This window comes from Mandrillus leucophaeus, unplaced genomic scaffold (assembly GCF_000951045.1).
Source record: "Mandrillus leucophaeus isolate KB7577 unplaced genomic scaffold, Mleu.le_1.0 Scaffold55, whole genome shotgun sequence".
Classification (NCBI taxonomy): Eukaryota; Metazoa; Chordata; class Mammalia; order Primates; family Cercopithecidae; genus Mandrillus; species Mandrillus leucophaeus.
Window position 1 is genome coordinate 97,510 of NW_012105919.1, and position 25,115 is coordinate 122,624.

General features: G+C 51.4%; 1 protein-coding gene across 3 annotated transcripts in view; it reads left to right on the plus strand.

Annotated features, from left to right (window-relative positions):
- UBE3B (ubiquitin protein ligase E3B) overlaps positions 1 to 8,162 on the plus strand; it is a 59,591-nt gene extending 51,429 nt beyond the window's left edge. For all 3 annotated transcript variants that reach the window (XM_011997829.1, XM_011997827.1, XM_011997826.1), the window contains 4 exons: positions 1,362 to 1,544; positions 2,015 to 2,126; positions 4,892 to 4,984; positions 6,035 to 8,162. In XM_011997829.1, coding sequence (XP_011853219.1) covers positions 1,362 to 1,544; positions 2,015 to 2,126; positions 4,892 to 4,984; positions 6,035 to 6,226 — 580 coding nt within the window. In that variant the 3' untranslated portion in view covers positions 6,227 to 8,162. The remainder of the gene's footprint in view (positions 1 to 1,361; positions 1,545 to 2,014; positions 2,127 to 4,891; positions 4,985 to 6,034) is intronic.
- The last annotated feature ends 16,953 nt before the right edge of the window (positions 8,163 to 25,115 follow it).

Genomic DNA, 25,115 nt, shown 5'->3' on the forward strand with positions numbered 1-25,115 from the left:
TGGTGAGAGTCGTACCTGGGCGGGGCTCAAGTTCTTTGCTAAGAAATCAGTGATGCAAGGCTGGGTACAGTGGCTCACACCTGTAATCCCAGCACTTTGGGAGGCCAAGGCAGGTGGAACACCTGAGGTCAGGAGTTGGAGACCAGCCTGGCCAACGTGGTGAAACTCTGTCTCCACTAAAAATACAAAACTCAGCTGAGCATGGTGGCGGTCACTGTAATGTCAGCTCAGGAGACTGAGGCAGGAAAATCACTTGAACCCAGGAGGCACAGGTTGCAGTGAGCCGAGATCGTGCCATTGCACTCCAGCCTGAGCGACAAGAATGAAACTCCGTCTCAAAAAAAAAGAAAAGGCCAGGCATGTTGGCTCATGCCTGTAATCCCAGCACTTTGGGAAGCTGAGGCGGGCAGATCACCTAAGGTCAGGAGTTCGAGACCAGTCTGGTTCGAGACCAGGTCCAACATGGTGAATCCCATCTCTACTAGAAATACAAAAAATTAACTGGGTGTGGTGGTGGGTGCCTGTAGTCCCAGCTACTTGGGAGGCTGAGGCAGGAGAATTGCTTGAACCCGGGAGGTGGAGGTTGCAGTGAGCTGAGATGGCACCACTGCACTTCAGCTTGGGCGACGGAATGAGACTCCGTCTCAAAAAATAAATAAAAAGAAAAAAGAAATTAACAATGCTAGCAAGCCTGTTGGAATGTATGTAACCTGTTGAGAGGATTCTGTGCTCTATGCAGTTGTAGTTGAGGGCACTGTGTTCACCAAAGCAGACCCAGAGACCCTCTGCTTGGAACCATTGTAAGTTGCTCTGACTTCCCATTTGAGTCCACTCCTGGCCCTGTGTGTTTAAAGCATCTGCAGGTTCGCCTTGCTGTAGCATTAGACTGTTGGTCCAGATTAGCAAGGTTTTGATTAAAGTTTTGACATGAAACAATTTTTTATTTTAAAACTTATTAGAGGACTGAATGGTATCTTACTTGATTTATGTCCAGAAGAATGAGATTAAATGAAAGTACCAGAAGCACCCTTTGTTCTAAGAAGGGCCCTCTTCTTACCTGGGGAATGTCTCCTTGTGATTACCGACACAGTGGGGACTTGAGGTGTGCCCTGTGGGTTTTGGGGCAGAGTGAATGATGCAGTGCCCTCGAAGGCTGGATGCGTTCACAGTGGCACATGGTGCGCAGTTCATGAGTGCTGTCATCATTGTCGCCATTGTCATTGTTCTGATGAAACACTCTGGTACTATTTGTGTTTTTTGTAAAATGGTTCAGAAAAGACTAGACTCATCTTTCAGCCCATTGGTGACAGCCTGCCCCGTCCTGTTAATTGTCATTGTTTTCTCTTCCTTGTTGGCAACAGAATTAGCTACATCCATCTGATGGCACATTTTCGAATGCACACTCAAATAAAAAACCAGACAGCCGCCCTCATTAGCGGATTCCGTTCCATTATCAAACCCGAGTGGATCCGAATGTTCTCAGCTCCTGAACTGCAGCGTCTCATCTCTGGCGACAATGCTGAGATTGATCTGGAAGATTTAAAGTAAGAGGCGGGTGGGGGGAGGGTGAAATTCCTAGGCCTCCCAGAAAGCCAGCTGCTCCCTCACTGTGTTCCTTTTAGAAGGCTATTTCAGGAGCCTGTCTCCAGATCTCCTCCTCCTCCCTGGACTGGCTGAACTGTTTTGGATTAAAAGCTTGACCCTTTGTTTACCTAGAGATTAAGTGGAAGCAGGCCTGAGGACTGGGGATTCTCTGAAGCTCTAGGAGACGGGGTCAGAGGATCTGGGATTGGCCTCTGCTTAGGAACAGCAGGGCCAGCTCTCAAATTCCCCACCCTTTTAGCTTCCCAGGGAGATGGAGTTATTGAGGCATGAACTTCTGGCTTTAAGAGAAGTTAGTAGTGTTCCCCACGCCTGCCAGAGTGGGCCGTGCCAGCTGTCTGCATGACCTGCCTGCCTGTCCGTAAGTGCCCACCCTAGCACGTTGCTGAGCTCAGGTCTGTATTGGTTTCAGGAAGCACACAGTCTACTACGGTGGTTTCCACGGAAGTCACAGAGTCATCATCTGGCTCTGGGATATTCTGGCCTCTGACTTCACGCCGGATGAGAGAGCTATGTTTCTGAAGGTATTTTATTTATTGCCTATGCATGCATGCATGTATTCTCATAAACCTGGAAGGCCAGGCCAGTTGATGTAATAATTTACGTTGGAGAAAATGAAATTATCAGGAGGACCTCAGATGGTTAGCACATCCTGTCCCACGGGCAGGCCTCCTGGTAAGCCAAGCAGTAACCAGAGAGGGGCTTGAGGGGCACGGCCGAGCCTCAGGCCCCCTGCACAGGTGGATGTACCTGTTGTGCTCGGCACTCTGTCCTCCCCTTTGCCCATGTTGACCTTGATAACATCTTTTTTGTTTATTTCCTTTCATTATAGAAGTAAATGACCCTCTGCTTGGAACCTTACCTTAGGAAAATACAGATAAGCAAAATTTTAAACAATTGCTGTTCCTCTAGCATAGAATTGTCAACTCTCTACACTCCTACTCACCGGAGACTATCTCTCTATACCCATTTTCTCAATAGCGTAAGACACACATATACACCCACAGTGTCCCAATGAAACACACACAATTGCTTAGGCTGATACCAAGATGTATTTTTGCAAATAAAGTGGCTGATGTTAACTGGTTCCCCTGTTATGGTGTCTGTAAAAGTTGTAAATGGTCAAAATATTCCCCTAATGCCACTGCATTGTTTTTTGTTACATCAGCAGCATGTAAGTATTTTCTAGGATGCTGGATGGCGCACATACTTCTCTGTGTATGTGTTATATATGTGTATATTTCTCTAAAAACAGGATCCTGTCATTTCCCCACCAGCCTTCCTCCTTGACAGAATATCAGTGAACATCTTGCCATGTTCTGGGGGTAAATTTAGTGCCTTGAAATGTTTTCTTTTGGAGGTTTGGGCTTGAACAATCTCATGTGGCCTCATCTGTTGAGGCAACCTGGACAGTGTCACTGGCAATTAAAATGACAGCTGGTTTCCTCTCTCCTGGGTGGTCATTCTAAGGAGAGTTTATTCCTTTTGAAGAGGCCCTCATTCAGTCCAGATAACACAGATGCCCCACGTCCCCACAGGTCCCCAGGGATTTGGGGCAGGCAGGCAGACTGAATTCCAGAAGTCGATTCTGGGAGAATCAGTTCCGTTTTCCCAGAAGGGCCTCATGGGCCAAGCAGTTTCTGCCGAGCTATAAAACGGCTCACCCTGGCCTCTCCTGCAGAGAGGAACCCAATGTCTCCTCACTGTGCAGGTGCCGCCCCACAAAACAGGTGTGTTTGTGTCTTCAGATAACCTGTCACCAAACCTACAGTTCCTTACCATGTGCCTGCCTTTTTGTGCAGCTGCAGACAGGCTCCAGAGCCAAGCAGAATAAATGTAACCCTTGCCCAGGGGTGGATGTGACCACGGCCACGCTTCTGTTAAATGTAAAGCAAGCAGATCATCCAGGGGTTTCCTGTGTCCTCCGTTCCTCCCCTCTCCCCGGAGCGGGAAAGCTTCCCTCCCTCCTTTGACCCACCTGAATTTGTAGCGGACAGACCTGAGCCGGCCTAAATTGGGATGTACAGATACTTATGTGTCTGTCCCCTCATTCTTACAACAGGACTAACCACAGCCCCGACACACAGCATCCGTAGAGTGAATGGATGAGGTTGCATTCAGGGAGTGCTCGGCACAGTGTGGAAACACAAAAATGCTTCCTGCATTGATGCTGCTATGGTTTTTTATAGATAACACATATTAGAATAGGAATAGATCTTGTTAATACTCTTTTTAAAACTTCTTTTGATGCCTGACACACATAAACTGTCTTTGGATGGTCTCAGGAATCTCACAGCCATTTATAACAAGACCCAAACCCTCAACTTGCCCCTGAGTTTTGGAGGACAGCTTGATGATGTAAGTGACAAGCCCCTGTATCCCCTAGAGAAGGGAGAACATTCTTGGCTATGGTTGAGTTAAAGTGAATGGTTTCTTGGGACACTTCTGTGCAAGTTTATCACTTACAGATTTCCAGGCTGGTCAGATGCCTCTCTCCTAGCATGAACTAGCACATTTAGGGGAATAACGCAGGGGCTGCCACTTGCAGAATGCTGGGAGTTCTCAGGGGGTAGCAGGGAAGTGTAGCTGGCTGCCCACAGGCCCCACTTGGGCTCCCAGCACTTCGGCCTGCTCTGCAGCCTCGTTGGCTCTGGGGCCTCATTTTTGTCAGTGTGCTGTGAGGTTATTAGTCTCTTGCAAAGGGTCCCCTGGGCCCCAGCACATAGAACACTCTGAAACTCAGCAGGCCTAGGGCACAGGTGCAGTCTCCTCTGCATGACTAAGGGGCCGACAGGATGCCAAGTGCAAGGCCAGCGAGTGGGGGTCTCCCTGGCTTCTTCTGTTCACGCCACGCGCAGCGGGTGCCACCAGCCTCCACCTCACCCTCACCGTCTCGTCACATAATCTCTCTGTGGGAGGGTGTCAGCCGCTTCTCTGTTCCTCTAACAATCCCACAGGAGACCTGCCTCCTGGGGACACCTCACCAGTGCCCTGGCTGGGCATTTGTGCTCTTCCTACTCTGCAGTCACACGTGCTTTCACAAGTGGCCAGTCGCATCTGTTGGGTATGGGTTTCATGTGTCTTAGTCCCTGAGAGCAGCACCCTTGAGAGAGATGTACGGCGTGTGCCAGTTTTTGGGCCAGATCCACCCTGCCACCCTATACGGCTAGCTAGACAGCAGTTACAGCACGGTAACAGACAGAGCAAATGCGTGCTGCACAGCTGCAAGGGCCTGTCCTGGAAGAGCAGGAGCCTGCCCCGTCCCTGCTGACCCTGCTTTGTGTTGCAGTTTGTGACCAGCTGCTCCAGGCCCCCACTCCTGGGATTCGCCTACCTCAAGCCTCCCTTCTCCATCCGCTGTGTGGAGGTGTCAGACGATCAGGTACCCCCCACGGGGTGGGTGGGGAAGAGCTGGCCTTGGGCAATGTTCCTTGACTTCCCTCTTGGTGGTTGTCTGCTGTTCCCACTGTGTGGGGCCCTTACCTAGTCCACATCTCAGCAAGGCAGGCAGCTGGACCCCTCAGAGCCAAGTGAAGAGGGCCCCACAGTTCTCACGGCAGGGGAACCAGCCAGCCCCAGAGAGACTACCCACGGACTCGGCCCTGTCTCGGCAGCCCCTTTCTCTTTCCTTCCTCAGGGAAGAGTACCTGGAGTGGGGGTGGGTACATGCTGTTTTTTTAGTGGCGTCTGGCCTCACCAGGGCTCCTGATCTGAGGCAGCATGGGAGAAGGTGAGTGGGCTCAGGAGGCGGACAGACGCAAGCTTGAATGCCACTCCTACCCCAGCAGACTGTGCACGTCTAGGCACGCTGCTTCATTTCCTCACTGGCCAAAGGAGAAGGAATGCCTTCAGGGTTACCAAGCTCTGTGTGTGCTGAGCCTGGCCCACTGTGAGTGCTCAAATGAGAGTCCTACTCCCCATAAAAACCCAGTGGCCGCCTCTGGGTGAAGCTGCCTCTCATGATGCAGTTTGAGCCCCTGATGCCACCTTGTACAGGGAGCTACACAGTCCTTGGCCTCCACGCTTAAGGGAAAGTTGGCCCAAGTCATGGTCTGCCACCGGCCACAGCACCGGTGAGGAGAGGAAGTGCACTCAGAAATGTTTGGGCACCTAACAGAGTTTTCACAGCATTCTACTCTTTGACAATTGGTTAACCAATAATTAGCTGTGAACTGGAAGGCCCCATTTCCAAAAGCTTACTTAATGCAGGAGTTCTCTGTGCAGGCCCCAGGTAGCAGGGGTTGCTTCTGTGTAAGCCAGTCGTCCTGAGTCTGGGGCTTGACCTCGGGTAGTGGTGCCAGGGCAGTGCCCTGCACTCTGCCCAGCATCCAGGGACTGGCTAGACTCCCTCCCTGGGCTCCCCAGCTTTGGCATCTGCCTGGGCTCCCAAACTAGGCCCTTCCCAATCTAAGGCCATGATGTGTGCCGTCAGGACACCGGGGACACCCTGGGCAGCGTCCTCCGGGGCTTCTTCACTATCCGCAAGCGGGAGCCAGGCGGCCGCCTGCCCACCTCCTCCACCTGCTTCAACCTGCTCAAGCTGCCCAACTACAGCAAGAAGAGCGTCCTCCGCGAGAAGCTGCGCTACGCCATCAGCATGAACACGGGCTTCGAACTCTCCTAGCTCCCGCCCTGGCCCTGCCTCCAGGGCTCCTGGGCTGCCAAGGACCTTCAGTTCCCAGAGGCAGTGTGGCCCCTGGGAATGTGACCAACATGCCAGGTGACGTTGGCCCCTAGACCCTCTCTATAGCCATGAGACTCCCTTGTGGCCTCAAGAACTTTAGACGCCCACAACAGCACTACACAGCATATCCAGGTGATGCCCAAGGCACAGGGCTGCAGAAAATAAACCTCCAGATTTCCACCGACACGGGTCCATTCTTCCTGGTGGTGGCAGAGGGGCTTCTTTTAGCTAGTTTGATCTTTCTGGGAGTCCGTCTTTCCTTAGCCCTCTCAGTGAGCTGTGTATGAACAAGTCCCAGGAATTCCAAGGGTCTCGAGTGGTTTTCGCAGCATGGGTCTGAGTGTACAAAGCCTACTGCGCGTGAGATCCTCTCCTTCCGTTTCTGAAATCTCTTACTCAGGTAAGGCCTCGCCAAGCCTCTATGCACCCAACAAAGTTTCTGCCTCCATGCCGTCCACAGCACCTCTTCCCAGACAACCAGGCCCATCTGCTGCCCAGGGAGGCGCGGGCGCCTGCTAGGGACGCTATGGAGCACCGTGAGTCCAAGGCGCTATTCCTGCCTTGAAGCCACGCACTCCACAGCACGGCCCTCCCACTTCCTGCGTCCTCAGCGGGCTGAGCTGCCAGGGAGCCTTGCCGGACCTGTTCCCGTCCTATGTATTCACATTGGCATCCTGGTTAGGGAGAAGAAAAGCATTGGCCCTTAGCAGCAGCCCAGTATCCAGAACGTGCTGGCTGTTACGCATAGCCTGCTTGTCCCGCGGAGGACAGCTGCCTTTGACCCTGCTTGTTTGCCTCGCTGGTTATCTAATGAGGAACAAACACGAACCTAAGGTACCCATCCCGTCTGGGCGGTGACTTCACTCCAGAGACTGCAAAATCCCAAGAAAATTGGGTCTTGCTGCCCATCCTTCCTCAGCACAGGGAACCCAGAAGCCCGTTGCACTGACAAAGGCTCACACCCTCTGGGTTTTTTGGGTTTTTTTTAACTTCATTTCTTTTCCAACCCATTGTGTTCCTCTGCCCTCATTATTTACCTTTGTTGTAAGAACTTTACTGTAGCTCCAGGGAACTGAGGCAGAGGCCCTGTTTGTGGTCCGTGTTGACAGCCACCCACCCTCTCCCACCTCATGCTCCTGCACCTGCACCACCAAGATTGATGCCAGATTTGAAGCCAGGAAGGCCCAGTCCCTCCTCTGCTCTCCTCAAAGCCACAAAACATTTTCCAACAAGAGCTGTCACGGTGGCAGCAAAGCAGGGGCCACTCGTCTTCACAGTCCTTCAGAGAGTTTCCGCTGCATCCTGGTGTCCCACCCAGGTCAGAGCCCCTGGGCTTCTGAAAAACAGTGTGTGCTCTACTTTGATGGAAACATGGCAAGGAATTTAAAGACAGGAATGTGTTAATATTATTTAAGGTGTGTTAGTAACCTCTGACTCTGTGGACTTGCCCTTTTCTTCAAACACTCCGTTCCTTTGAGGATTTCTTCTGAACGTGTGCACACACGCTGGGCAGGTTTGTGCATACATGCGGGGACCCCAGACTGTCAGCCTGCACAGGGAAGATGGATCCCATCCTGATTTTTATTACCTGAAGGTTGGAGCCAGTGAGGGACTGGGAGAGAGTGATTTATAAGCACCAATATCAACTTCATGTGGATTTTTGACGAGGAGGGGTAGTTTGTAATTTCATTTAATTCTTTTCAGCAGCTAGAAATATTGCACTATCTGAAACACTGAATCTCCTTTTGTAACTGGTGTTCACTGACACCTTGATGGCTCTTGATGGCTCTAAAAAGTTGTAGGATTTTTTGTTTTTCTAGCTAACTTATGGATTGAGATGTGATCAGACGCTTTATTAAATTTGTACTTCAGCATACGATGGCCACGTTCTGCATTTCATTCCGCCGTGTGCCTGGACCGTTCACGCTTGGTGTCTGGGCTTAGGGAGCATGTAGGCCCCCACAATGGAGCTAAGATGCGGAGGGGCGCAGAGCACATGTCCTTGCCTCCCCAGCCAGAGTTCAGGGTTGCTGACAGTCTGTCCTGTTTGCTTCCAATTGTGTTTCAAGAAGTAACACATTTCAGATGAGCACCCTCTGTGGGCCTGTCCCTCTCACCCACCACCCACTTCCCACAGGCAGCTCTCACTGTGGGTTGGGTGTATATCTTTGCAGTCCATGTTTTACACAGTAATACTCTTTTTTTTTTTTTAGATGGGGTTTTGCCATGCCACCCAGGCCAGTTTCGAACTCATGGGATCAAGTGATCCGCCCACCTCGGCCTCCCAAAGTGGTAGGATTACAGGCATGAGCCACCACGCCCAGCTAGTAGTAACTTTCAAAAGTGATAAATGTATGTTATACAAACCCAGATAAGTGTCTGGAGTGAAATTTTACAGCTGCTTCTCGGTGTGCCAGGCATTGTTCCCTTAGTGAGGGTTGCACTTGCTGTCTCCTCACAGGACACACAGCCCTTCTCACTGCATTCCCCAGCCACGTTTCCTCGGCAGAAAACCCTGCACCGAGAGCCCAGGTCAGACCTGCCAGGTGTTTGCCCCACCTTGGTGCTTCTGCCCTGACCCTCGGCAGCTCTGATGTCCCAGTGGCTTCTCGCTGCTCCCCTGGCCTGGGAAGCCCCTGAGGATCAGAGCACAAACTTGGCTTGTTAGGATCCAGTCAGGAAGAACCCTTGAGAGGCTTGTGGCCTCTGGAAGTCAGATGTCTCAACACACAAGAGGAATTCATGCACGCAGGCATCCTCACAAGGAGCATTCATGCAACTAGAAGAAAAAGCACTGTAACCGCCTGCCTCCCCAGAACACACAGTGCCAGCCTCCAGGGTGAGGCACACCCACCTAAAACTAAAGCTTCATTCTGTGACGTTCTGGCTTTGACGTGTAAGTTACCACTACAAAGAGAAGGGGTGTCTATAACCAGGAAAAATAAGTGGGTTTTTAAAATTATTTAAATGGAAATATAATTGTAATATGCTGACAGAACTTGCAAGTGCCTAAGAATAATTAGCTGCAACAGAGTTTGAGAAGCGCTGGCCTCCCCTGTGTTCTAACAGCAGCAGAGCCTGCTTAGCAGACACGGCACTGCTGAAAGCCATAGGGTCTGGACAACGGGGTTCTCGCCAAGCTTAGGCCTCAGGCTTATCTCCTAGAAACTTATCAAATTGACCAGGGTGGCCGGAGAACTGTGGAAGTGGTTCCTTCAGTGCTGTTTTCCAAGAAGCAGAGCGTGGGCTGTGGAATCTCAGAGACATGTGTGCAAACCCCAACCCTCCACTTCCTGCCCCACGTGGAGGACAGCCTCTCGTGTGTGTTCCTTATCTGGAACACAGGAATCTTGATGTCCCCTCCAGGGCGCGTGAGGATTAAATGCAGTTACATATAAAATGCACCCAGCGCAGTGCCTGGCACCAAATATGCATCCGTTAGTCTTCTTCCTACATTTCCTCACCTTTCATTTTAAGAAAACAGGGCTGCCCATGACCCTGGAGATCAGGCTTGGCTTAAGCTTCTAGAGTGGCTCCTGCTGCTGCGGATGATCCCAGCAGCGGGAGGAGATGCTGGATGGAGAGCAGTTCTCTGTTGCACTTAGGCAGGATCAGAGGAAAGTCCCATTCCCTTGTCCACACTGCCACCTCTGAGGAATCGTCCAAGTGGCACAGAACAGAAGCAAAGCGCCTTTCAGCCAGAAGGATCCAGCCCAGGCGTTTCCAGGCCCATGCGGCCCCCGGGCACCTCACTGTGCCCCCACACTGCACACACACTCACCTGGACTGTGATTCAGAAGAAGCTGCATGGCCAGGCACGGTGGCTCACGCCTGTAATCCAAACACTGTGGGAGGCCGAGGCAGGCAGATCCCCTGAGTTCAGGAGTTCCAGACCATCTTGGCCAATATGGTGAAACCCTGTCTCTACTAAAAATACAAAAATTACCTGGGTGTGGTGGTGCACACTTGTAGTCCCAGCTACTCAGGAGGCTGAGGCAGGAGAATTGCTTGAACCCAGGAGGCAAAGGCTGCAGTGAGCTGAGATCACACCACTGCACTCCAGCCTGGGTGAGAGAAGGAGACTCTGTCTCAAAAAAAAAAAAAAAAAAAAAAAAACTGTATAGCAGCCTAGGTGGCATTCATAGTTCTCAGCAGCCTCTGGAGCGTGGGGTCAGAATGGCATCCTTTGCTTCACGGCAGTCATCCGAACAGCTATGCTTGTTGAGAGCATGTGCTCCAGAGCCCCAGCTGAGTGCAGATCTTTCGAGGGCATTAGGGAGAGCAAGAGTCTCAGAGCATCCTGCCACTGGGTGCAAACCCCAGCTCTGCCGCCCACTTGCTGGAAGACCAGTGGAAAGTTTCCTGGCCCCTCAGAGCTGCAGTTTCCTCTTCCATGAAACGGGGATAGCAGCACCCACCATGCAGTCTTGCTGTGAACCACAGACAAATGGGCTGAAAAGCCCCAGTCTGTGCCATCTATGAGTCGTCAATGACTCATGGCTGTGATAACTGTCATTATTTTGTTCCAGGGATCAAATTGACATCCCTTCTGGAGTTGGTTTTTGAAACTCCTTGCAGGACGCTTTGGCTGATGTTAACAGGACATCCCGAGGAACCTCCGTTGGGCTTCACTCAGCCCCTGGTGTGCAGGCTCCCTGTGCGCCCACGCCCCAGCTATTCCTGAGCTTCCATTAGGCACCGGGGGGCTGCAGCTCCTCCACCCGGGGGGACCAGCAGTTGCAGTTCCGTCATGCTTTTCTTACCGCAACAGTCCAAGTGTTTTCTGAGCTGTAGGGAGACTCAAAGGCTTGGGCATACTGGGATGGGGTCTGTGTCAGATTATAGACCTTCCACCGAGAGAGCCAGCCTGCTGGAGCCCACCGGCAATGACAGAGAAACCTCTCTGAAGATGTTCCCTGCCTCCTTGACCTCAGAGAAGTCTGCAGAAGAAGCTGAAAGCGTTCACTCTGCTGCCAAAGGCTTCTGCTCCTTGGCTGTGCCGGGCCCTTAGTCTGCCTAGATGTATGTGCAGGGTTTGGGTGGGGGATTTTTTGGTTTTTGAGGCAGGTTGCTGTGTTGCCCGGGCTGGAGTGCAGTGCCGCAATCTCGGCTCACTACAACCTCTGCCTCCAAGGCTCAAGCAATCCTCCTACCTCAGCCTCCCAGGTAACTGGGACCACAGGTGTGCATCACCACAACCAGCTAGTTTATTTTGTATTTTTTGTAGAGACAGGGTTTTGCCATATTGTCCAGGCCGGTCTCAAACTCCTGGACTCAAGCAATCTACTTGCCTTGGTCTCCCAAAGTTCTGGGATTACAGGCATGAGCCACTCACTGCACCGGGCCGCTGTGTGCAGGGTTACCAGTCAGGCTGCCTTCTCCAAATGCCTCTAAATCTGGCTTTTATGGGGCCATGGCAGTGGCCATTGAGTAAAGGAAGACACTTGTCTGAATGGCACACGGTTGTTTAGAAACCTCAGTGTTCGGGAAACCCAGTGTCCTTGGCCTTCAGGCCATGGGCTTGTGAAAGGGAAGCTGCTGTGAAGTCATTCTGGCCCTTCCAGGACTGCTCTTCACACAGAATCCTCAACTAGCCTGCCTTATGCTGGGGAGGAACAAGTTATTTGACAAGAACATTGTAGCCAGAACTTGTGTGTTGTAGCCAGAACTGGTGCTGTTGCAAAGAGCAGAAGCTGGCAGGCCAGCTCAGAGCAAGAGCAGGTGGTGAGGAGGTATGAGAGCGGCTCTGAGACCCACGCGAGAAGTGCGGTGGGCAGGAGCTGAGGTGGTCCTCTCCTCCTCTTGGGCCACATGAGCCCTTCTCTGCATGTCTCTGACTCTAGCATCCCCATGGACTGCCTCTGAGGCCACCATCCTTGCAGCTATGCAGCCTTGCGCTCCTGGGGCCTCTAGCCAAACCACCACTGCTGGATCCCTCAGACCATGTTCCAGCCTGGCCCACCTGCCTGCGGCTGAGTGGCCTTCAGCTAGGGTCCCCTAGTGTGATCTCAGAGCTATTGAGAGGATTTGGTGACATAATCCAAGAAAAGTGGCTGGCACCTGAGTAAATGTTAATTATGACTATTATTATTTCTACTACACTTTTGAGACAAGACATAAGCCAGGAAATGGCAAACATGTTTAGCTTCCCAGGCCCATACCCACGGACTGCTGAAAGCACATGAAGACACAGTGCAGGAATCAATTAGTAATGTCTGCGAGGAGGAGGGAGCAATGACACGGGGACCAAATATTTCCCGTCCTTGAATAAGCATTTCTCCTTTTCACCCCCTTGCCCTATGAGATCATTTAGGATCTGTGAGCGTGTGGTGGCCCATGGCATGAAGAATCACCTCCTGCCACACTCGCTCTGGAAGCAGCCGTAGTGGGTGGAATGGTGTCCCCCCTGAACAATCTGTCCAAGTCCTCACCCGCAGAACCTGTGCATGGGACCTTATTTGGAAATAGGTGTTTGTAGTGTAACTAAGGTAAGGATCACAGGATGAGATCATCCTGGGTCAGGGTGCGCCCTCATTCAAGGACAAGTTCTTCTAAGAGAAGGAGGAACAGAAAGCCCTAGAGGGAAGGCCGTATGGGGCGGAGGCAGAGATGGGAGTGATACAGCCATAGCCAAGCACGAGGGGGCCACCAGAAGCCAGGAGAGGCGGGGCAGGCTTCTCCCCAGAGCCTCCAGAGGGAATGCTGCCTGTGGACACCGTGATTTCAGACTTCCGGCCCCAGAACGGTGGGATGAGAATACATTTCCGCTATTTTAAGCCACCCGGCTTGTGATGTGTTGCAGCAGCCACGGGAAACTAATATAGGAGCCAACGGAATTGTTTTAGAACAGCAATGAGAGTTACCTTCTGACCCGATACTCCACCCCGCCTGGCCCCAGGGCTAAGGAAGAAAGGGGAGACTGCATTTATTGGGCACCTATAATTTGCTGTCTGGGTGACAGACGGGATGTAGGAAAAACTAGCTCATATCCAGAGAGGGTACCATGAGGAGGGCTGGAGCAGGCCTCTCAGAGCAAGCCTAGCAGTGTACCCAAGACACATATAGATGATGGGCTACCCAAGATGTTAGCAGCATCCTAAGGGGTTGTCGGCCTCTGTCTTGGAGGGTGCTGGCTTAAGGGTTGAGCCTCCGACTGCAGGGTGTGTTTGGGAAGCAGCTGCCCACAGCTCTGGTCATTAAAGAAAGAAGAGAGCGAGCTGGTTCTTCTGGCCCCAGCAATAATGACAGAACGACCTGGAGTATGGTCCCTGCAGCCCTTCCCAGATACAGAGTTCTCATTCTCCAAACGTGGACACCTGGAGGGACACAGCCTTACATAGCCACCAGCAGGCCATGGACGGACATTGCCCAGCCCACGTTGCTGCCACAGGTGGACACTCAGAGCCAGAGAGAGGGAAGATGGGGTGCTGGTGGGAATGGGTGTGGACTGGAATGGTCTAGAGGTGTGGGGGCCTGAGACATCTTGTGAAGTGGGTGGGGGGCACGGCTCCTTCATGAGGCCGAAGGTGAGTAGGCCTCTGGGTGTTTCAGAAGAACGGCCCTGGCAGTGTGCAAGTACAGCTCCAGCAGGGACGCCAAATCAACTGTCAAAACCAAGCCACTGCCACCCCACAAAGCCAGAAAAAGCTTCTGCGTGACAACCTGGGGCGAGTCAGCCCTCAGCCTCTGCATCCCCCACCACAGACCAAGGCTCCCGGACCCCCCCAGCCCATGCACTCCACGTGGTCCCCTCTGTGTGCCTGGATACATCGGGATCCTTGGGTGTCACCGGGGATTCCTGCTCTGTCACACAGGGTAAGTTACTGGTAATTACTCAGCTGTGCGAGCTCCTGACCATCAGAGCCTGTAAACAGAAATGCGGGTGTTTTTCCCAGCAGACCCTGACCAGCCTCTGTTTTTCTCCGTAATGCTGGTCAGCCAGGCACAGCGATCTTGGCAACAGATTTTGCGAAATAAACTTGGTCAGTGGATCCCAGTCAACAAAATGTTTTTCCATCTGTTACCCACTTCCTCCTGCCTGTGAAGGGGCAGTGCTCTCTCCTCCTTACAGGTGAGGCTCTGAGAGGTGGAGTGACTTACCCAGGGACTCACAGCCAGGATATGAGGAACTGGGATGTAAGCCCAAGCCTTTGACCAGGAAGGTGACGTCACTCACCCACCTTCCCTGATCGTCAGAGGCCCGGACAGAAGCCTCCTGTCTCCCAGAGGAGCTAGTCCCACTGACTGTCCTGACCTGCTCCCATCCCACTAGGGACACTGTCCAGGGGAGGGAACGCACCCCACGAGGGGCTTGGTGTGAAGTCTGCTGGGTGGTTTTGTCACCATTGCAGATGGTGCCAGATGAGCCGGGCCCCGCGCAGGAAGCCAGACTGTCAGGGAGTTCAGATTCAGCCAACAAACAGACCCATAGGACCCACTGTGCCCCAGGCTGGGTGCTGAGTTACAGCTGTGCACACAGTGGACATGATCCCTGCCCCACAGAGCTCACTCTCTGGTGGGGAAAGAGTCATAACTAATTCAAGTAGGAGGTGTATGGCCACATCCTGTGCTCAGCGTCCCTGGCGTCTAGTGCCGTGCTATTCTGATGCCCACTCACGTGGGGAAAGCTGAGGTCAGGAGCTGGTCATTCCCATGCCCAAGGGTTAAGTGGCAGAGCCAGGACTCAAACGCTGGTCTGCCATACTCCAGAGCCCTCGCTCAGTGTGAGCAGGCAGAAGAGGGGTGGGAGAACCTTCTAGGCAAAGGGCTCAGCTTGAGCCAAGCCCCAGGGGCTGCCCTGTTCCTTATCTGGAGCCCGCTGCCTCCACTTCTTGTCCCACTTACCCTCACCGGGGATGCTGGAAACTGACAGACACATCCATTTTGCCAGTGAGTTCCCATAGGATTTTAAAGGACTTCTTCAGGACCTTAGAGCCCTGGTATCCCTGAGGCTGCAGAGCAACAGCTGCTCCCCAGGCACAGAGTTAAAAGGCAGAGCTGGATTTCAGGGTGTGCTGAGTAAAGGGCCGATCGGTCCTGCACTTTAGAAGCTCACTGGGTAGAGGGAGGCTACAGGAAGTTCAGGGACTCCACCACTTCCTTAGCTCATCATTTACGTCCCAACAGGCTGCAGCCTGTCTCCCTACCAGCTAAGGCAGAGACGCAAGCGGGACAGAATCAGCGCCCACTCCGAACATGGCTCCTTGGCTGCATCTGGGAACGGGTTCCATTAGGTGGTGTGTGGAGTGTCTCAAACATCTTAAGAGTGACGGTGAACGCACCAGTGCCTCTGCAGCATGGGCCAGAGTTCCTCTGTCTCCCCTCCTGGTTTGCTATCACAGGGGCCCCTGGTGAATAGTCTGGGTGTCTCATCCCAGCAGATGTTCAAACTCAAAAGCTGGGTGGCTAGAAACTGCCCGCCTGCACCAAACCACCATCAGAAGTGGTCTTGATCAGCCAGGGCAACAGAAGCCAGCTCTGCCTCACTTAGAAAAGAAATGTATTGGCGAATATTGAGGGCTGGAAGCCCAGGCCACAAGCAGAACGGGAGCCAGGGCAGTTCAGGGGACCTGGGCAGTAGAGCCTGAAGCCGGCTGTCTTCAGGATGCTGTGGGCGTGAATGAACCAGCTCTAGCCAGTAACCCATCCTCGCTCAGTGCACTCAGGGGTCTTTAGGGAAATTCAGAGAAAATTCAGGATTGAAGTAGACTGGGAAAGGCACTGATGTCATTCATTCTTTCATATTCATTTCAATAAATATTTGTGGGCACCTGCTGTGTGTGCAGCCTGTTCTAGGCACTGGGATTCAATCTCATTTTGTTGTTGGTTTTGAGACTGGGTCTCGTTCTGTTGCCCAAGCTAGCAACGTGGCATGATCTTGGCTCACTGCAAGGTCTGCCTCCTGGGCTCAGGTGATCCTCCCACCTCAGCCTCCCGAGTGGCTGGGACTACAGGTGCACACCACCATGCCTGGCTAATTTTTGTATTTTTTGTAAAGACAGAGTTTTGCAGTCTTGCTTAGGCTGGTGTCGAACTCCTGGGCTCAAGCAATCCTCCTGCCTCAGCCTCCCAAAGTGCTGGGATTCCAGGTGTGAGCCACCACACTCAGCTGGATTCAGTGTATTTTGAGAGACAGACACCAAAGGAGAAACCAATAAGATCATTTCTGGTGTGCTGAAAATGAGACAACCCCATGGAGATTGTATCTCATGGGAAGAAGTAAATCCTCAAAAAGAAACTGAAGCAGTTGGATGGTAGGTCCCCAAACAGCAAATATCCAAAGAGGCATCCCGCCCATTCTGGCCCCAGGGCAGGGATCAGGATTCAGATTCCAGAACTAGACTAGAATTCGAATCTAGCCTCGGCCACTTTCTCATCACGACCCGGGGCAAGTCACTTCATCTCTCCAAGCCTGCAAAATGGGGATGATCACTCTTCCCTGGTTGCTGAGACCAAACAAGGTCATACATGCAGTGCCGGCCATGCAGGGATCATTGAGTTCCATCCCAAGAACTCGATCACGTCCTGGGTGCGTGTGCGCACACACCCACACACGTACAGACACACGCACACACATGCATGCATGCACGGTGGGGCACCCAAGCCGATGCCCGCTCCCCGAGGCTGGGGCCTACGCCTCCCTGACCCTCTGGTGTATTCAATTATAGTTTTAGCCACATTCATTCCTCCCTCCTTCTAGGTAAGGTTTATTAAAATACCCAGTCACAGAAATAGCCCTGCTCCCTGACAGCAGCCAACCCACAGCAAAGCCACGCTTCCTTGAACCCTCCCCCAAACCCCAACACATGCCAAAACCCTGTAAGTCCTTGCGCAGACCCTCTTCCTGAGGCACCCCACGGTGCGCGAGCTCCCTTGTTGCAACGAGACAATAAATCTGACTTTGTTCGACTACAGGTGTGTTCCTGGTGGTGTTTGGCTGCAGGACACTTTAAACTGTAAACCCAAAAATGTCCCCTGTACAAAATGTTTGCAGCCACCTCAGGGGAGGGGAGCTGGACCTGGTTTGTCACACAACTGGGAACAGCACCCCAGGGAACAATGCAATCAAAAGGAGGTGGTTTCCGGAGCTGCAGTCCCTAGACTGGGGATGGAGTGGGGGTGCGGGATGTCACCATTTCTCACCGGCTTTAGTCTTAACTTTTCATGCTTTAATGTGAAATGTAATTATAGATTCTGAGTTATGGCAGTGAGCTCGTCAGGGCTAATTAATTAGTCAGATTTATAAGTATTTGGTTCTCAGAGATCAATGACCGTGATGTGTTGCCTGAGAGCTCTGAAAAATCCCCTTTCTGCTAGTTAGTTTCCTTGGGGAGTGGTGGGGTTGGGAGAGCTGCTTTTGTTTGGGGGGCTGGTTGAGAGGGACAGCCTGACCACTCTCAAGCAGTCTGGAGACCGTCGCTGCCTCTGAAGTCCCCACACCTTTGAGATCTGTGAGGGCTCTGCCCTAGGAATCCAGAAATGTCAAATAGAGGCCACTTGTCCCACTACCTCTCCCAGAGGCCATGGCAGACATTAGTAATGGATTCCCAAACCCCTCCCTGTTGAATCTGGACCCAGCACAGGCTGTCAGGCAATCACTTGGAATTAGCGTCTCTTTCCTACCCCTGGGATAAGTCCTTCCCTGCTCTCAGCAGAACAGAAGAGAAAGGAAACTGAATTTTGACACCAGAAGCTGGGATTTAGGTGGGTTTTGCCACTTGCTGACTGGCATACTGGGCTCATCACACTACCTATTGAGGTGCCACTTATCCAGGAAAAGTTACGGTGATAATCCAGGATGAAAATCTCTATGAGATCACAAACATGAAAGTTATTTGTCTACTCTCAACCCCTGTACAAGATAAAGATGCATCAACCAACAGAGGAGGAAGAGAGATGCCAACATCTGAACAGAGCGGGGAAAAGCTGGTGCAGTGATCCCCCCGGGGCAGCTCAGTAGGGGCAGGTTCCTTTTTCTTCCCTCCTCGGTTACCCTAGAATGGAAGCCAGGCTTCTACGTGCAGGCTGGACTCTGCACAGCCAGCTGCCTCCGACAGGGAACACGGTGCACATTCTCCAGGCTTCCAGACTTCAGGGGACGCTGATGGCTTTGGCTACTGGAAGGCACCCTCCCCACGTGAGGGGGCTGGAATGTGGCATGGAGTATCACCCTCCAAGGAGCTTCTCTCTTGTCTCCAGCCATCCCACAGGAGGTAGATGATTTATTTACAGGCAGAGAAACCACTTGTCGGTTTCTTTTCATTCATGTGTATCACACGGTAAGCCTTTGTCAAATCCAGCCCAAATTCATTGTAGAAAAATTAGAAAATCCAGACAAAATGAAAATGAACGTTAAAACCGCCCATCTTCCCACCACTGAGAGATACATATTAGTAACACATGCATTTTTCTATAGTGTATGTAAACACATGTATGTTTCTTTTTAGGATTTGGGTCATTCTATATGTAACATTTTGTAATTTGGGTTTCTTTTTTCACTTAATGATAGTGAACACTCTTTCATAGTAGTAAATATGTAGACACCATCATTTTCAGTGGCGTTATGGTATTTCTTACAGTCCCTTATGGTTAATATTTTACTTATTTAACTATCCAGCTCCCTATTGTTGGGCATTGGTTTCCAATTTTTCACTGCAATGAGCTGCACTTTTCTGCACTGGAAAAAACAAGAACAAAAACAAAAACCCTTGCAGTTTCACCCGTATGTCTATTTCCTGCACTGAAATAACAAAAACAAAAAAGCCAAAAAAACTTGTAACTCCACCACTGTGTCTATTTCCTTCAGAAAAATTCTCAGACACAGAATTGCAAGACCGTAAGGTACACACATCTCTAGGACTTCCACGCACATTGCCAAATTGCCCTCCCGAAAGTTCGTACCGATCTCCACTCCCCGAAACCGTGAGAGAGTCAACATTTCTCTCTCCCCGCTGAAGTCGGCAGGTGGAAAGCCATAGGCTCAGAACTCTTTCCAGCTGCTGGGATCCTGCAGCTGGACCCCTAAGGACCATAGAAATACAGTTCTCTCTCTTCCACTCCCCAGTCAAAGCACCTTGCGAGAGTTCCTGGCCAGGCCGGGGCAGAGTCCTGAGGCCACCTGGCATGCCCACTCACAGACCTTACCTCCTCCCTCTCCACGTGCACGCCTGGATGTCTTTTCTCAAGGCCTGATGCTCACACCTCGTGGCAGGGTAGCAAGCTTTTGAGTTATAGTGAACCTTATTTCCCTCTACAGCTCCCACGGAGTTAACAGATGTACGCACGTCTGAGGCAGTCATGCGGCAAGAGACTTTGGGCCCAATTCTTTCTGTTTTGACAGTGTGTAATCGAGGTGAAGCCATAAATTTTATAAACAAGAATAAACGACCCTTAGCAACATATGTCTGCTCGACCCTTCCAAGGTGATTGTAAATAAAGGCACCTGCTGACCAGTGAGGGCCATGGGCACTGCAGATGGCCAGTGATGAGGGCTGAAGGACCGGTGCCTTGGGAGCTCGCACTGGGAGGCATTTCGGCGGTGAGGGGCAGGGGGAAGAGGTCACCTAGCTCCCTGCCCCAGTCCTGAGTCAGTTGGACACCTTCACGCCACTTATGCACTCCATTCTCCAGGGTGCCTTTGCCCCGTGCCGCCTTGAATTGGCACTTGCTTCTCATTCTTCCTCAGAGAGAGCACTTGTAGCTGTGGCAACTAGGTTCCTCCTGAGGGTTTGTTTTTGAGACAGGGTCTCACTTTGTTGCCTGGTCTGGAGTGTAGCGGCACGATCATAGCTCACTCGACCTTGAGCTCCTGGGCTAAAGCGATCCTTTCACCTCAGTCTCGAGTAGCTGGAACTACAGGTGCTCACATCAATCCTGGGCTTTTTGTTTTGTTTTGTTTTTTAAGAAACAGGGTCTCTGGCCAGGCGCGGTGGCTCACGTCTGTAATCCCAGCACTTTGGGAGGCCAAGGCGGGCGGATCACGAGGTCAGGAGATCAAGACCATCCTGGCAAATACGGTGAAACCCCGTCTCTACTAAAAATACAAAAGATTAGCCAGGCGTGGTGGCAGGCGCCTGTAGTCCCAGCTATTCGGGAGGCTGAGGCAGGAGAATGGTGTGAACCCGGGAGGTGGAGCTTGCAGTGAGCCAAGACAATGCCACTGCACTCCAGCCTGGGCGACAGAGCGAGACTCCATCAAAAAAAAAAAAAAAAAAAAAAAAAAAAAAGGGCCCAACAAGGTGCCCAAGCCGAACCCAAAACCCCGGCCCCAAACCATCCCCCCGCTTTGGTCTCTCGACATGTCAGGATTACAGGCAAGAGCCACCATGCCCAGCCCCTCCTAGATTTTTGGTAGTCCCTTCTCTTCCCCCGAGAAGAAGCCCTGCCCAACTGAATGCCAAGCAAAACCCCAACGCCAAACGGGCCAACGGGGCCAACCCAAGGGGAACCCAAAAACAAGGGCCCTGGCCTGGCCTTGCCCCCGCCCAAAAGGAACAAGCCGGAAAAAAGCAAAACCGAAGTCAAAACCAAAGTGGAACCCCTCCCCCCCGCGTGACACCAGCCAAGGTGCCGTCTCCCTGTGCCTCGGTTTCTGAGTCTATGACGCAAAGGTACTAATGTCCACTTGGTGGGGCTGTTGTGGGGAATACATGCCAAGCGTGCAAGGAAGGTGCTCTCCAAGGTTAGCTGTGCTGAGATGGTTTCAAAAGCTCTGGTGATAAGGAGAGCTCAGTAAGTCTCAGCTATTGATAATGATATCATTATAATCAGCATCACCCCTGTGGACACTGTGTGACTTTGAGCAAGTGATGTGACTTTGAGCAAGTGACTTCACCCTCTGTGCCCCTGTTACCTCACCTGTGAAATGGGGAGGATAACTGTACGTACCTTGTAGGGTTCTGAGAACTAGAAAGACATGAGCACCTGGCATTGTGGTACAATTGAGCATAGAGCTAGGTGTTGAGGAAATGCCTGTCATGGTGCTTGGAGGCACAGAGCCCTGATTTAAAGCCTGGTTCTGCCTCCTGGAGCTGTCTGACCTTGAGAAACTCCTATCTCCTCTCTGGACCTCAGTTTCCTCATCTGTAAGTTGGGGGTGATAATATTAAGAGTTCCACCTTCACGGGCTCTTGAGATAATTAAATGAACTATTGAATGTAAGGTTCTTAGCAAGATGCCTGGACGTAATCAGTGCTCTATGTGTGGTCCTTACTAAGATTTATTATTAAGTTCTCCTCTCTGCTGGGCGCAGTGGCTCACACCCATAATCTCAGCACTTTGGGAGGCCAAGGCAGGTGGATCACTTGAGGCCAGGAATCTGAGACCAGCCTGGCCAACATGGCAAAACCCGTCTCTACTAAAAATACAAAAAAAATTAGCCAGGCATCGTGGTGCACGCCTATAATCCCAGCTACTCAGGAGGCTGAGGCAGGAGGATCACTTGAACCCAGGAGATGGAGGTTGCAGTGAGCTGAGATCACGCCACTACACTCCAGCCTGGGTGACAGGGTAAGACTTGGTCTCAAAAAAAAAAAAAAAAAAAAAAAATCCGGGCACTGAGGCTCACACCTGTAATCCCAGCACTTTGGGAGGCCGAGGCGGGCAGATCACCTGAGGTCGGGAATTTGAGGCCAGCCTGGCCAACATGGTGAAACCCCATCTCTACTAACGATACAAAAAATCAGCTGGGGGTGGTGGCATGCACCTGTAATCCCAGCTACTCAGCGGCTGAGGCAGGAGAACCACTTGAACCCGGGAGGCAGAGGTTGTAGTGAGCCATTGCACTCCATGCCTGGGTGACAGGGCGAGACTCCATCTCAAAAAAAAAAAAAAAGTTCTCCTCTCCAGGCCTCAGTTTCCTCATTTATAAAATGAGAGCAATGATGTCTGAGACTGCGCTCAGCTCTCATTGTTCTGCAAGTCACTCTCCTTTTCACTTCTGCCCTGTTTGCTGGAGCCACATCCCTGCTTCTCATCTGATTGTGCCTGGCCACCTCTGGAGGCCACCTGTCTCCCCCACCCTCTCGGCAAGCCTGAGGGACCAGAGGCGCTGCCAGGCTGTCCTCAGCATCACCTGGGGATGAGCTATTAGAACGTGCTTTCGAAAGGGTCAAATATGACTGAACAACAATAGCTACTTTTTTGGAGCTGCTATCATGTCTGGGGCCTGTGGGCTTATTTCTGAACTCTTGGAAATTGGTATTATTATCGCATTATAAGATAAAGAGGCTTTGAGTGGTTCAACCATTTGCTTAAGGAGATGCTGGAAGTGACAAAGATGGAATCTGAATTCAAATAGTAATAATAGCAAACAACCGTAATAACAGGAGTTAACATTTGCCAGGGGGTGATATTACTCTTTTAAGTATTACCTCATTAAACAATCCCAGTGACCCACAGGGTGGATGTTACGATTCCCATTCTACAGATGGAGGAGCAAGACCGAGAGAGATGGAATGACTTGGCCAGTCACCAAGGCAGGAGGTGACAGAGCTGGCCTTGAACCTGAGCCTGCCTGGGACCAATGCCCAAGCCAGCTGTTTGACAGTCCTTCCCCACACCCCACAACCCTACAAGCATCAAAGGTCACCCGGCAGCCTCTCCCAGCCAGCCCCGAGTGCACCTTCTCACACTTCCAGGCTGGGGCTATCTGACCCTGAAACAGGCTGCTGAAGGTGGCCTTGGGAATCCCAGCTTAGCTCCCAAAGAGGGTTGCATGGGTTCCCTTAGAAAATGGATTCTTACCAGGAGGTTCCTTGGACTTCCTACGACTGGATGCAAATTTGTGAATGTGTGTGTGTGCATTCCAAAGGTGACAAACCACAGCTTGAGAAGTTTCTGATTCTGTGGAATGGGAGAACACGAGGGACGTCCCCAAAGTTTCTAGGTCTCCGCAACCTGCCTGTCCCTGCCTCTGTGGGACTTTAGCACCATCTTCCAGGAGGACTCACAGAGAAGAAAAGCAATAGGCCAAGGCAAGTTCAAACTGTGCCACCCTCCCCTAGCTGGACTGACTGCAAAGACGCATTTATTCCAGCTTGTGTCGGTATTGCCAGATTCCCAGGCCCCGCCAGAGGGGAGGCATGAGCCACAAATCCTTCCAGGCACTGATTTATGTAGCATTCACGCGGAATTCATTATACAAAGAATTTTATTCAATTAAACTTGAAATGCATCTGGATTCTTAAAGGTTCAGTAGTGATCACTGGGACAGGGCAATCATAAAACTGAATGGGCTGTCGGAAGGTGTCGAGGCAGCGGCAAGGGTGACATTGCCGCTGACGGGGACTTCCGAACCAGGGACGTTTGTCATTGGGATGTGTTACAAGTTCGGGCTGTGGAAATTACTCAGTGAAAAATGCACATTAACAATAGCCATGAAATATCAGTTAAGGGAAACTAGGTTGAGAAATGAAGACAGCAGGATCTATCAGAGCCTGGCATTGTTCACCGCAGCCCAGGTAGTGATTAAAACGACTGTCAAGCAGCAGTGGGTGGGAGCCGAGGAGCACGGGGCCGTGAGTGACGAGGCCGCATCCGGGGACCACATCTTGGTACTGACTCCCTAGGACAACTCGGTTCCCCACCTAATGCCTCCTTCCAGGGCTGCTATGGGGTTCAAATGAGATAATGTCTGTGGAACACTTGGCTCAGGGCACTGCATGTAGCAAGCCCTTCCACAGTGCGGGCTGGTGTCACTGTTACTGCGGGCTTCTCTCCGAGGGAACAGCCAACTGCCAGCTCGTCTCTGGAAATGACACTAAATACCCCATTCCAGGGAGCCTGACCTGGAGGAGGGGGAGGCATTTTCAAGGGTGCAAAATGTAAGGAAGTGCCCACAATCCACAAACTCAGTGATCGAGTAATATTTGTGTGCAGTATTTTCCAAAACGAAATTATGAAAAAATCTATGATAAGCAAGGAATCACGGCTTTAAATAAAAGCAGGCTGCCGTGTGTTTCAAAACCCATGTTTCCGTGCAATGGGATGGATTGTTTCTGAGAGTTGGCAATGGTGTGCAAACACTGGCAGCGTGGGCTTCACAGTCATGTTTCTTGATTGTAGGGCTTTTATTAACTTTTCCCACCTGGTTCAAAATATGCGAGGATATTTGCTCAGTGTACAGATGGGTACGCGTCTTTCCTTTTGCTTTGGGCTCTTGATAGAGCTTTTGAAAGGCGCTGCAGAAGAGCAAATGTTTTAAATACCCCATCCTCCCAGCCCCCAAAGCAAGCTTTCTCCATTTTTCCCAGGTTGGTGGCACATGAGAGAAACATCTGCTGAGTGGTGGTGTCTGCCCTGCACCCGGGTGGTTTCTCAGAGAAGTGTTTGCTGGTGAACCAGGAGACAGATACAGAGGCAGGGGTCTGAGAATGCGACTGTTAACATCCGGCCTGTGACAGCCAGTCCTGGAACGACAGGACTTAGCAACAGGCAAACGGCCTTGTTTCAAAGACTGTCGCTTTAGGATGTTGTATTTACTCAAAGAGCTTTCCTTATCCTTTGGAGGCTGTGCTTCCCTATGGCTAGGCATGCAGGGCTGCTGTGTTATTATATATATGTATAGCATATATATTCCCCCACACTTTGATGGTGATGGGTGGCTCAGAGGTAACTAAACTTCCAAATATATATATATATATACACACATATTCCAGGAAGATTTTGAGGTGTAGACAGAATTGAGTGTTTCGCTGCAAGCTCTTTGAACACACTCCCTGACCGAGCCTTAGTGATTGCGTGGTTAACCACCATTCACTTCTGAACACTCAAGCCTTTCCTGTTTTCAGGGTTTTGTTTTTTTTTTTTTTTTGAGACAGAGTCTCGCTCT